The sequence below is a fragment of the Mus caroli genome, chromosome 17 (genome assembly GCF_900094665.2).
Source record: "Mus caroli chromosome 17, CAROLI_EIJ_v1.1, whole genome shotgun sequence".
Taxonomy (NCBI): Eukaryota; Metazoa; Chordata; class Mammalia; order Rodentia; family Muridae; genus Mus; species Mus caroli.
This window is the reverse complement of record NC_034586.1, coordinates 10,494,024-10,507,917: the sequence shown is the minus strand read 5'-3', so window position 1 is coordinate 10,507,917 and position 13,894 is coordinate 10,494,024. Positions and strand designations below refer to the sequence as shown.

The window sequence follows — 13,894 nt, the reverse complement described above, 5'->3', positions numbered from 1 at the left end:
AGTCGGCCATCAGTGGAAAGAGAGGCCCATTGGACATGCAAACTTTATATGCCCCAGTACAGGGGAACGCCAGGGCCAAAAAGTGGGAATGGGTGGATAGGGGAGTGGGGGGGAGGGTATGGGGGACTTTTGGGATAGCATTGGAAATGTAATTGAGGAAAATACGTAATAAAAAAATATTAAAAAATAAAGAAAATGCTAATTTCAAGCACAGTGAGAAAAATTATCAATAACATATCCATGATGTTTGTAGAACATGATTTTAATATTTTCAACTGTTAATACTCACCAAAGAAAATAATTATTTTAAGATATATTTCATTGTTATGTCTCCCTTTTCATTTTGGGTTTTGTTAATTTGGATACTGTCTCTGTGCCCTCTGGTTAATCTGGCTAAGGGTTTACTATCTTGTTGATTTTCTCAAAGAACCAGCTCCTGGTTTGGTTGACTCTTTATATACTCTTTTTTATTCTATTTGGTTGATTTCAACCCTGAGTTTGATTATTTCCTGTTGTCTACTCCTCTTGGGTGTATTTGCTTCTTTTTATTCTAGAGCTTTCAGGTGTGCTGTCAAGCTGCTAGTGTAAGTTCTCTTCAGTTTCTTTTTGGAGGCACTTAGAGCGATGAGTTTTTTTCTTTTAGGATGGCTTTCATTGTGCCCCATAAGTTTTGGTATGATGTAGCCTCATTTCCATTAAATTCTAGAAAGTCTTTAATTTCTTTCTCTATTTTTTCCTTGATCAAGTTATCATTGAGTAGAACATTGCTCAGCTTCCATGCGTATGTGTGTTTTTCATTGTTTTTGTTGTTATTGAAGACCAGCCTTAGTCCATGGTGATATGATAGGATGCATGGGATTATTTTAATCTTCTTGTATCTGTTGAGGCCTATTTTGTGACCAATTATATGGACAGTTTTGGAGAAGGTACCCTGAGGTTCTAAGAAGAAGGTATATTCTTTTGCTTTAGGATGAAATGTTCTATAAATATCTGTTAGATCCATTTGGTTCATAACTTCTGTTAGCTTCACTGTGTCTCTGTTTAGTTTGTTTTTCCATGATCTGTCCATTGCTGAGAGTAGGGTGTTGATGTCTCCCACTATTATTGTGTGGGGTGCGATGTGTGCTTTGAGCTTTAGTAAAGTTTCTTTGATGAATGTGGCTGCCCTTGCATTTGTAGCATAGTTGTTCAGAATTGAGAGTTCATCTTAGAAGATATTTCCTTTGACCAGTATGAAGTGTCCTTCGTTATCTTTTTTGATTACTTTTGCTTGAAAGTTGATTTTATTCGATATTAGAATGGCTTCTGCAGCTTGTGTCTTGGAACCATTTGCTTGGAAAATTGTTTTCCAACCTTTTACTCTGAGGTAGTGTCTGTCTTTGTCACTGAGGTGCAGAATTCTGGATACTGTTTACATATCCAGTCTGTTAGTCTATATCTTTTTATTCAGGAATTGAGTCTATTGATGTTAAGAGATATTAAGGAAAAGTGATTGTTACTTCCTGTTCTTTTTGTTGTTAGAGGTGGAATTATGTTTGTATGGCTATCTTCTTTTGGGTTTGTTGAAAGATTACTTTCTTGCTTTTTCTAGAGTGTAGTTTCCCTCCTTGTGTTGGTATTTTCCATCTATTATCCTTTGTAGGGCTGGACTTATGGAAAGATACTGTGTAAATTTGGTTTTGTCATGGAAGATCATGGTTTCTCCCTCTATGGTAATTGAGAGTTTTGAAGGGTATAGTAGCCTGGGCTGGCATTTGTGTTCTCTTTGGGTCTGTATGACATTTGCCCAGGATCTTCTAGATTTCATAGTCTCTGGTGAGAAGTCTGGTGTAATTCTGATAGGTCTGCTTTATATGTTACTTGACTTGTTTCCCTTACTGCTTTTAATATTCTATCTTTGTTTAGTGCATTTGGTGTTTTGATTATTATGTGAGGAGAGGAATTTCTTTTCTGGTCCAGCCTACTTGGACTTCTGTAGGCTTCTTGTATGTTCATGGACATTTCTTTCTTTAGGTTAGGGGAAGTTTTCATCTATAATTTTGTTGAAGATATTGACTGACCCTTTAAGTTAGGAATATTCACTCTCTTCTATACCTATTATCCTTAGGTTTGGTCTTCTCATTGTGTCCTGAATTTCCTGGATGTTTTGGGTTAGGAGCTTTTTGCTTTTTGCATTTTCTTTGACTGTTGTGTTAATGTTTTCTATGGTATCTTCTGCATCTGAGATTCTTCTATGTCTTGTATTTTGTTAGTGATGCTTGCATCTATGACTCCTGATCTCTTTCCTAGGTTTTCTATCTCCAGGGTTGTCTCCCTTTGTGATTTCTTTATTGTTTCTATTTCCATTTTTAGATCCTGGATGGTTTTGTTCATTTCCTTTGCCTGTTTGATTGTGTTTTCCTGTAATTCTTTAAGGGATTTTTGTGTTTCCTCTTTAAGGACTTCTAGCTGTTTACCTGTGTTCTCTTGTATTTCTTTAAGGGAGTTATTTATGTCCTTCTTAAAGTCCTCTATCATCATCATGAGAAGTGATTTTTAGATCTGAATCTTGCTTTTCCCGTGTGTTAGTGTATCCTGGACTTACTAAGGTGGGGGAATTGAGTTCTGATGATGCCAAGTAACCTTGGTTTCTGTTGCTTCTGTTCTTATGTTTGCCTCCTGCCGTCTGATTATCTCTAGTGCTACCTGCCCTAACTGTATCTGACTGGAGCCTGTCCTTCCTGTGATCCTGGTTGTGTCAGAACTCCTCAGAGTTCAGCTGTCTCTGTGATCCTGGGATTCTGGGNTTCTGGGATCCTGAGATCCTGGGTATGTCAGAGCTCCTAGGAGTCAAGCTGCCTCTGGGACCCTGAGATCCTTGTGTGACCAAGCTCTTGGAATCCTGTGATCCTGTGATCCTGTGGTCTTGGGCATATTAGAGTGCTTGGGAGTGGAGCTTCATTTGGGTGTTGTGGGACTGGCAGCAGAGTTTGTGCCCAAAGTCTGCTCAAGGTACTGGCCCAGACCAGAAGGAACCCGTGCCACTGGTTGGGTGCAGTTCCTGGGTGCCTAGATCCTGTTGGTTTCAGTTACTTCCGGTGTTGGGGCAGATGTTGTGTCCTACTCACCTCTGATCCTATGATCCTGGGCACGTTAGAGTGCCTAGGAGTGGATCTTCCTCTGGGTGTTGTGGGACTGGCTGTAGAGTTTGTGCTCAAGGTCTGCTCAGGTAACTGGCCCAACAGTTTCTGTTTTTTAAAACCCAGACTCTGTGCAGTTTAATATAGTTTTCTCTGATAAAATCTGCTAAAGATGAGGTTCAAATGTGACACAAATGAATGAGTATAACATTTTGAAGTTTGAAAATAAGTGAAGCTTTATTCCAAAATGAAATCAGATATATTTTATGGCCTTTAAAATTAGAATTAATTTCTTCCTCCAGAACAGTGTGGACATGAGGCCAAACTCTGTTCTGTCAGTATCAGTGCATTATTTCAGGACTATGTGTGCTTAGCCTGGCAATAATACCTTTTTAAATATATTTTTTACATCAGTCTTCTATTGGGTCCAGTCATGATCCTCAGTTGTCACCACTCTAGAGGAAGTGGGACCTGGGAGAATGGAGCTGATAAATGAGGCATGCTAAAGTCCCATGCAATAGCCAACAAAAATGAGTACTCTGAAGTAACTCATGCTTATCTGCTATATCTGGGAGGAGCATGGAAAAATATTCTAAGGACAACTTTATGTTTTAAAGAAACAGCTCACAAGATTCTTGTCTTGTTTGCTTGGAGTTCTCACAAGCACTTAGAATTTGTCTTACATGATTTCATTCCTGGACCCTGTTCTGGCATTCAGTAAACAAGGAATATGAAGAATTTTCAAAAATATAGGGAAGGTACATACAGGATAAATGTGGGACATTGTGAAAAAAAAATCCAAACCTCAAAATATAGGCACAGAGGAAGAAGAAGAAACCAAAACCAAGGACATAAACCAGATCTTCAACAAGATCATAGAAGAAAACTCCCAAATAAGGAATCCATACAGATTCAATAAGCACACAGAACACTAAACAGACAAAACCAGAAAAGAAAATCCCACAGCGTACCATAGCTAAATTACTAAGTATACATAACAAAGTGTTTTGACAGTCAGAAGAAAAAAAACCCCATTGCATATAAAGGAAAATGCATCAGAATAATGGCTGATTTCCCAATGGAAACTTTGAATGACAGAATGACTGTGGAGCAATGTATTTCAAGGCCTGAACATCTATTACAGCCAACTTAAAATAGTATATCTAGCAAAACTATCTGCCACGATTGATGGGGAAAGATAAATTTATGACATAAACAGCCTAAAAATGTATATCCAACACACTAAGAAAAATACAGGAAGCATTACTTCAGACTGAAGAGAGGAATGAGTTCAGCAGAGAGACCATGGAGAGAAATATGATGCCATAATTATTTAAACACAAAAGTTCCACTGAGAATACAAACAATAATACCAAAGCTAAACATAATGGCTACAATTAACTCACACATTTCAATAATAACTTTGAAGTATCAATGGCTGCAATTCTTCAAAAGATACAGACAGACTAAATAGAATACATCTATCTGCTGTCTATAAGAAACATGTCTGTATTTTTCAAGATAGGTACTGTTATATAGTAAAAGGATGGACAAAAATACTCTAGTCACATGGGATCAAAAGTAAGTAGGTGTCACTGTTCCAATATCTGACAAAATAAACTTCAAACCAAAACTAAACAGAAGACATAAGGAGGGATACTTCAGTCTAGTTAAGGGAACAGTTAGCTAAGAAGATATTACTATTCCAAACATACTTGCACTGAACTCTGGGCACCCAATTTCTTAGAAAAAAAATCTACTACTGGAATTAAATACACAGATTAACAATATTATGCTATTTTGTTGTCTCACATCCTTCAATATACAGGCCTTCTAGACAAAAATAAACAGAAATATTAGAATTAATTGATATCATAAATCAAAGGGACTTGATAGTTATCTACAGAATATCCCAGCCAAACAACAAAGAATACACTTTATACTCATCACCACATGGAAACTTTTAAAATAGACCACATACTGGGATAAAACCCAAATCTTTAAAAATTCAAAAAGTTTGAAATAACTCCTTGTTATACTATCTGATCACAATACAATAAAACATAAAATTGACAGCAACCAAATCTCTAGTAATTACAAAACTCATGGAGATCAATCAACTCATTACTCAATGAGTAACGTGTCAGAGAGGAAATCAAGAAAGAAATAAAAAAAGTTCTGGAACTAAATGAAAACAAAAAACGTAGCACAACAAAACTTGTGGGACACATAGAAAGTAGTCCTCTGAGGGAAGTGTTTAACTCTAAGTCAGTCCACACAGAAGTGACTTAATGATGCAATTTTAAAAGTTGGAAAAATAAGAACAGACCAGGTCCAAACCCAGTAAATGGCAAGAAATAGTAAAAATCAGAGCTGACATCAATGAAATAGAAACAAAGAAAACACAAAAAACTAAGTCTGAAGATAGCTAGCTCTTTGAGAAGATAGACAAGATTGGCAGTCTCTTTGTCCAACTGTCCAAAAGAAACAAAACCCAATTAGCAGACTCAGAAATAGACAAGGAAACTTTACAACAGACACTAAAGGAATTCAGAATATTAGAAGGTGATATGTTAAAAACATGTATTCTATTAACCTGGAAGACAAACATACATAATGGATGGATTTCTAGATTGAACAAAACCACCAAAATTAAACCAAGAATAAATTAAAAAACCAAAACTGACACATAAAAAATGCAATTGAAATAATAATAAAAAGCTTTACAGATTTAAAAAAAGGGGTGGGGCTAGGTCCAGAGGATTTACAGCAGAATTCTACCAGACATTCAAAGATTACAGCAACCATTCTTAAAATTTTTTAAAAGACAGAAACATAAGGAGTACTTCCTAACTCCTTCTACAAAGCTAGTATCACTCTAATATCCCAACGAGGTAAAGACATAGCAACAAAAAAGGAAACTACAGAACAATATTCCTGATGAACATTTATGAAGAAATTCTCAAGAATATATATTGAAATTCTTAGGAATATATATGGATACTATATAGATGTACATCAAAAAGATTATACACTATGAACAAGTTGGCTATATATTTGAATGCCACAGTGATTCGATATAAGTAAGTCAATAAATGTTAATGTATCACATAAAAGGGCTTAAGGATAAAAATCACATGATCATCTCAATAGACACAGAAAAGGCCTTTGACAAAATCCAACATGCCTTTATGATAAAAGTTCAGGATAGAGTAGGGGTAGAGGGAACATAGCTCAACATAATAAAAGGATACAAATAGAGAAAGAAGTCAAACTATCCCTGTTTGCTGATGACATGACACTTTACATTAGGGATTCTAAAGTTTCTACCAGAAAATTTCTACAAACAATAAGCAAATTCAGCAATGTGGCAAGATATAGAACCAACTTGTACAAATAGTTGGCCTTTTAATACACCAACAACACATGTACAGAGAAAGATATTATGGATACAATTTTATTCACAATAGCCTCAAAGAAAAGAAAATGTTTTAGGAATGAAGTTAACCAAAGAAATGAATAACCTCCACAATGAAAACCTCTGAAGAAAAAGATAAAGAAAAACACTAAGAAATGAAAAAAGTATCTCATGCTCATGAATTGTTAGAATTACATTGTGAAAATGGTCATTTTACTAAAAGCTATTTATAGATTCAATGCAATCCCAATCAAAATCACCATTTCATTTACAAAATTAGAAAACAGTAATCTAAAATTCATATGGAACCACAAAAGACCCCAATATAACCAAAAGTATCCTAAACAAAAAAATATGCAGGAATGAGTACAATTCCAGTTCTTTAGATATATTATAAAGCCACATTAATAAAACAAATGGTATTGGCACAAAACAGGTATGTACACACCAGACAATAGTAATAAAAACTAAAAACCCAAACATGAGTCCATGTAATATCATTTATTTTATATTTAACAAGGATGTCACCCCAAACCCATAAACTGGAGAAAAGAGCATCTTCAACAAATGGTGCTGGGAAAACTGTATGTCCACATGCAGAAGAATAAAATTATCTCCTATCTATCATCGTAACAAAACTAACCTCAAATGGATTAGAGACTAAGCATGAAACCTGAAACACTAAACTGCTGGAAGAAAACATGGGCAGAGCCCTACAAGGAATTGATGTAGGAAAATAAGAATTCACTTTCCCAAGGATGAAAACTAGTAGCTTCCAAATGGAACATTGTAAACCTGAAAAGCTCTGCAGAGCTACAGCACTGAACTAGATGAAGAGGAAGCCCACAGTGTGGAATTGAAGCTTTACCAGCTATGGACTGGCAGAGGAGTAATATCCATAGTATTTAAAGAACTCAGTGAGAAACAACAAGTAATGACCCATTCAAGACATGGGTCTTGGACTGGAACAGAATTCTTAAGAAACAATCCCAAGACATATCTCAAAGGACATTAATCATAACTAGAAATACATACATAAAACAATTTTGAGATCTTGTCTTACTCAAGTCAGAATGGAAAAGAACAACAAAACAGCAGATAAGAAATTCTAAACAGCATGTGGTAAAATAATTTTCAAACGTTAAAAATCTATCATATAACTCAAATAGTTCATTTCTTGGCATATGCCCACTTAGCTGATACTCGCTCAGCCATGTTCATTGCTGCCCAATTCTCAATAGCTAAACAATAGAAACAGCCTAAGTGCTCTTTAACTGGTTAATAGTGATAATGTAGTACATATAAATTATTGAATACTAGTCAGCTGTAAAGAAAATGAAGTAGCTAGCTTTTCAGGTAACAAGATGGAACTAAAACATCATATTGAGTGAGATGATCCAGACCCTGAAATACAAACGTCACACATTTTCTCTCATCTGTGACTCTTAGCCCCAAATCTTCAGATATGAGTACATACCCTGGAGTAACTGCAGAAACCAACAAAGTTAAAAGGGGTCATTTCTGGGGATGTGGTAGAGGAGGAGCAATAGAGAACAGACTAGAAGGAAAAATGACCTGATCAGTGACATGGGAATAAGAGGCTCTAATTAAGAAAGGACAGAGATACACAGAAGGGTGAGAGTAAACTAGACATAAGAATGAATGGGAATCTCAGGGTGGTTTTGATTTGCATTTCCTTGATGACAAAGGATGTTGAACATTTCTTTAGGTGCTTCTCAGACATTTGTTATTCCTCAGTTGAGAATTTTTTGTTTAGCTCTGTACCCCATTTTTTAATAGGGGTGCAAACTCAGGTTGCCAAGCTTGGGCAGAAAGTGCCTCTAAAGCTGAGACATCTTTCTGGCCTTCTTTCAGTTATTAAAATTAAAGATTACAATCACTATATAATGTGCTAATCAAAATATAAGCCAAAATAATAACTTTAAAATGTATTTGCTTCTTAAATAAATGTATGAAAATGTAGTTATAAATCTAAGTTACAATATTAATTTTTGACATTAATAATCATTTACTAATGTATTTGTCCATTAAAAATAGTTACTGAGGGCCTGAAGAAATGGCTCAGTGGTTAAGAATTCCGATTACTCTTTCAGAGGACCTGCATCAATTCCCAGCATCTACATAATGACTCACAACCATCCAGTCCAGGCAATCTGACACCCTCTCCTGGCTTCCATGGCACTGGATGCACATGGAGCATAGACAAATATGTAGGCAAAAATACCCATACACATAGTAAGTTACAGAGTTCTAATACAGTAAGGTTAATCTAAATAGTTACTCATATCTCTGCCTTTATTGAGAGCTTTATCCTCATGTAGCTTTGAGTTCATGTTTAAAGTCCTTTCACTTTACTTGTAGGGCACCGTCCAACCTTTCTTACTTGGACACTTGGGTCTAGTGTAATGAACTTCCTTGGTCTTTGCTTACCTGGGGCAGTGTCAATCATGACTCAAGTGTATTCACTGTACACAGGATGCTTGGTTGACAGTCACCTTTTCTTTTAGTCTGTCAACCACCATAGTTTGGTGATTAGCTACCTTTTTTCCTGCTGTCTCTATGGTTCAGCATGGTTTGGCTCTGAGATATTACCTACATCATGGATGGGGAGGGAGCTCCTTTAGTTTATCTTGGGAGCTCATTGAACACAGATGTTTATTTTCATGACATTTATATATATATATATAATTAAGTCTTTCTTTAAATATTCTCTCTGATTCTCTTCTTTCCTGTCCTAAGACATGCAGGTGCATTTTGCCCTTCTCCCTGGCTACCCTTAACCTCAGAATGCTTCTAAGGTCTAAGTATCTCAGCTACTAAAGCATCAGTAGAACATATGTTGGACTATTGTAGTGCAGGTATTACCCTGTGTGTGCTGGACTGATGGGAGTGCAGGAATCACAATTGCAGCAGACTTTACTGATTTAATAGATTTTGCTCTTTGACCTGAACATTACAAATATTGTGTAAACTTCGTAGCTTTTCTCATTGGTTACTCAATAAATGAAGGATAATTAATACAGTGCTCTACTTTTTATTCCAGCTTGTCACAGCCACCTTAGACGGGAAACTTCAGCTATTTGTGGCTGAGTGATGGCCATTGTGCTGGTAAGAATATGAGAAGAAAGGAGAGAAAGAATCCATGGCTTAGCTATTGAAGTGGATGGGCAGTTTCCATAGGAGGCCCTTGCTGCTCTCCTCTTCTGTAGGACTGACCCTCATCTGAGAGTCCTTCCTCTCAAGCAAACCCTCAGGAACAATGGAAATGATACTCTTCAATAAAGATGAGCCAGTGCCTCTTTCATGACTGTACCTTAGGGTGAGGGTAGAGATGGAAAGGGAAGAAAGGGTGGGGCATGAAGTAGCACTGAGCACTATAGTAGCTAGCTCATCTTATTCTGCACTCTGTAGTCTTTTGCTTCCTGACTGCCACAGTGGCAGTTGCACTTGAAGGTTCAGGGTGGCAAGGATGCCATGGCCCTATGGTGTTCACCCGGATGTCCCACATTGGTCTCTTCAGGATGAGCACAACTCAGGGGTAGAAGATGGCTGAGCCATACTCAGTCTAGTCTTCTCAGTCTCCAATTAGATGGTACTTATTATTCCTTTTGGTATTTGAAAGATAAAGTGATTCATATTCTGGGGAATATGTCATGGATTTGCTCAACATTGGCACATCCATGTGTTTGAAGACATCAAAGCAAGAATGTGGTTGAGGTCCCAAGCCTGGCCACAGAGGGATTTGGCTCAAACCTTCTGGAATAAGCAAATTTTGTTCATTTTTCCTATTCCCTTGAAAGGCTTTCTTTGCAGATGTGGGCCTCATTCTTTTTCACCCAGTTTAAAGAAACTACTCAGCATTCCAAGCCTGCTCTGGGAGGGGGCTGGCCTTCCCTGTGTGACAGGTGGTTAAATGGAGAAAAGATAAAGTGTACATACAGGTGCAGACATTTGTGGGTCTTGGCGAGCACATAGGCCACAAGTGACAGGCCCTCCAGAAGCCCATTTTCAGTATTGTGGTGAAACTAAGCTACTTGGAAATTGAACTATTTGCCTGACCACAATTTGACCTGTAGAAACGCCTCGTTTGAATGTGTTCTTCAAAAAAAGGAATGGTCCTAAAACTCTGCCTTCACTCCCTCTGTTCTTTTCTCTTTTGTTTTTATTCCTTTGTATTACCAACCAAAGTATATTCATACTCTAGAGTCAACTTACTTTGGTTTACTTCTTCTGCATAAGTTCCCTCCTTATTCCTGACTTTGCTGTGGGGTTAGCTTTCCGATGCCCTATTCTCAGAGCTCATGGGAGCTTCCAGCACCAGAGAGGGTGAGAACTATCGATCCATTTACTTTAGAGTTTTTTTTTTTCCTTTTGGTAGAAAATTCTCTCAGATGAGTAGGTGACAATTTATGGTAGCCATTTGGGCTCCTAGCCCCTTGGGGTGTGAGGCCTCATTCTTTCTCCCAGCTGTTTATAAAAGGAGTTTCAAGTTGAGCCATAGAAGCCAGCACAGCAGAACTGGGACTCCACCTCTCCCAGTGATTATTGTGCCTAAGGTTCTGCCCCACCCCCACCCCCATCCTGTGATGACTAGTTTCACCCCTTGAGACTGCTGTTAAGGACCACTGCTCTGATTTTCTCTAATAGGACCAAAGAAGAGACGCTGATGAGTGTAAGTGCTAGATGAAAGGTGTTAAGGGAAAGTAAAATGCACATTTATACTACTATGTCAGTGCCCCCACAAACACACAGACACCTTGTCAATAACTGTGACAGTGCCCTCACACTCAGACACCTTGTCAATCACTGTGTCGGTGTCCCCATAAACACTCAGACACCATGTCAGTCACTGTGTTAGTGCCAACTCCAAATACTTAAATACCATTTCAACTTTGAAGTAGGTAATGGCTACCTAGTTCTTACCCTATTTTGTTCAAATATCGTAAGTTTTATGTTAGTATTTTTAAGGTTTGAATCTGAAGTATCTCTGTAAGATAGTGTTTTTAATACTTGTTCCCAGATGGATGCACTATTGGGAGAAATGGGGGAACCGTTCGGAGACAGGGCTAACTCATTGGTTACTTGACACAAGCTAGAATTATACAAAAGGAGGAAACCTCAATTAAGAAAATACCTTCATAATGTCCAACCATAAGACATTTTCTTAATTAGTGACTGATAGGGAAGGACCCAGCCCATTGCAGGTGGTGCCCACCCTTGAGCTGGTGGTCCTGGGTTCTATAAGAATGCAGGCCGAGCAAAGCCATGATGAGCAAGCCAGTGAGCAGCACCCCTCTGTGGCTTCTGCATCAGCTCCTGTCTCCAGGTTCCTGTTCCGAGTAGGTTTGTGCCCTCCCTGCTTGTGATAATGAACTGTGAACAAAATCAACCCCTTTCTCTCCAAAGTGCTTTTGGTCATGGTGTGTGATCACAGCAGTAGTAACTCCAAGTAAGACAGCCAGGCGATTAGACCCCAGGGTGAACACCTTTGGTGCTGACCCTGTGTGACTGAGAGACCATTGTTTCCACAGTTTCTGACTGGCCACTTACTGGGTTGCATTTCAGAAAAGACTACTTTTTGCAGGCTTCCTCTTTTGTCTCAACAAATGCAAATGTGAGCTTTCTCGGAAACTCCCTGGAGTATGTCCAGAACCTTTGAATATATTATCCTTTGTGTTAAGCAACAAGTATGACTGGAAACAGGAAATAAGTGGCTTTTCTAGAAGGGATGATATATGGGTTGTGAATTGATAAGAAAATAGGAAAAGAAGATGTTTGAAGGAAGTCATGCAGAGCTTTTCTGATAGCCACTAAAGAATGGCCCCATCCCCTCATCTACCCTAGATAAACTCTACCATGGACCGGTTGTGCGGCAGTCCTGTTATGTTCTGGCTTCCCTGCAATCTCCCCTGTAAGCTTTGAGTCTGGCTGAACTGCTAGGTTAGGGTTGGCCCAAGCTTACACTGGTCGTTCTCCAGTGGCTGCAGATAAAAATAAGTGGTACTGTTTGTAGCAGGCGCCCAGGGATGCCTTCAAGGACACTGCACCTGTGAGGTCAAAATTGATGTTCATCCCATTTCTCTTGCCACACATCAGAGTCCCAGTGCTGGATTCTTGTGACATTTCAAATGAGCACTCTAAGCTGTGCCCATCACCTGTCGCCTCTAGCCAGCTCCTTCATCCAGTGATAACTGCACCTCAGAGCCTCCCTAGCCTCGTCTCTGAGCTGTTCCTGTTTGTCTTCCTGAGGACCAGCCCTAGTTTTAGTCTTGTGTCACCCTCTCTGGAGCTCTCGGTCTGCCACCTAAGCTATTTCTGCGGATTGGTTCAGATTTTATGAGCACAGTCCCTACGTTGCCACGTGCCAGCTTGTAAACACCTAACCTTAGCTGTAAGCACACATTACATCGCACCACAGTGACATGGGGGCTCTGACTCTTTAATGCCTGCCTGAAAATGTTTATAATAATAGCATTTCTCTTTTTGAAAACTCCTCCTGATTTTTCATGTTATAATTACCATTGATTCAGTCTGAATGGTGCTGTCTGTATATTACCTGAACACGAGAATTACCTTGTTCGTTACCGTCCAACCATGCCTAGGGCTACCCTTGCTTCTTCTCACTGAAGTATCTTGCAGGTAACTGTGATTTCCTATTCAGAAAAGTTTTTAGTGTGAATATAAAATAATCAGTATTTGAATTAATGCTATTTTGAAATTTTCCTATGGCATACAGTAGCAGAACCTTTATTTAGTGCTGCTATGTCTTGGATCAGCTGCTCTGAAGTAGCGTTTCCTTGATATGTTCCCATTTGTCTTCCTTCTCTTGCTCTTTTGGATTTTAATCAGCCACATGTCTGTTTCTAGTGGAATTTTATATCACACTATTGTTTTTGAAGGTATTTAAAGCAATATTTATATCTGAGGACAAAATGGTGAGTATTTTTGTTTTATATTGTAGTATTTATTTATATTGTAGTATCTTATGTAATCAAAACAAGTTTGCCACAATTTATGTTTGTACAAGTGTGTGTGTGTGTGTGTGTGTGTGTGTATTCATGTGTGTGATCATCCCTGAGTGTGTTAGTAGCACAGTGAGTGTGGACATCATATGAGAACCTTGACTGTCAGTCAGGGGTTGCCTTACACCTTGCTAAAGACAAGGTCTCTGTGTTGTTTTTCCACTGTATATGTCCTGCCAGCTGGCCCGGGAGACCACACAACTATCAAGATGAATTTAAGAAACCGGTCCACTTCCCAGGGGGATACCCCACACGCCCTGCAAAGAATGCCGTCCAGGCAGCTCTGAGTGACTTGTACACACTTCCCAGGGGAT

At 38.4% G+C, this 13,894-nt stretch overlaps 1 protein-coding gene across 2 annotated transcripts in view; it reads left to right on the top strand.

Annotated features, from left to right (window-relative positions):
- Wdr27 (WD repeat domain 27) overlaps positions 1–13,894 on the top strand; it is a 130,144-nt gene that overhangs the window by 101,921 nt on the left and 14,329 nt on the right. Inside the window, exon 25 of one of the 2 annotated variants that reach the window (XM_021186482.2) lies at positions 9,602–9,666. In XM_021186482.2, coding sequence (XP_021042141.1) covers positions 9,602–9,652 — 51 coding nt within the window. In that variant the 3' untranslated portion in view covers positions 9,653–9,666. Of the gene's footprint in view, positions 1–9,601; positions 9,844–13,894 lie in introns of those variants that run through there. The other variant, XM_021186481.2, reaches the window with a different exon arrangement.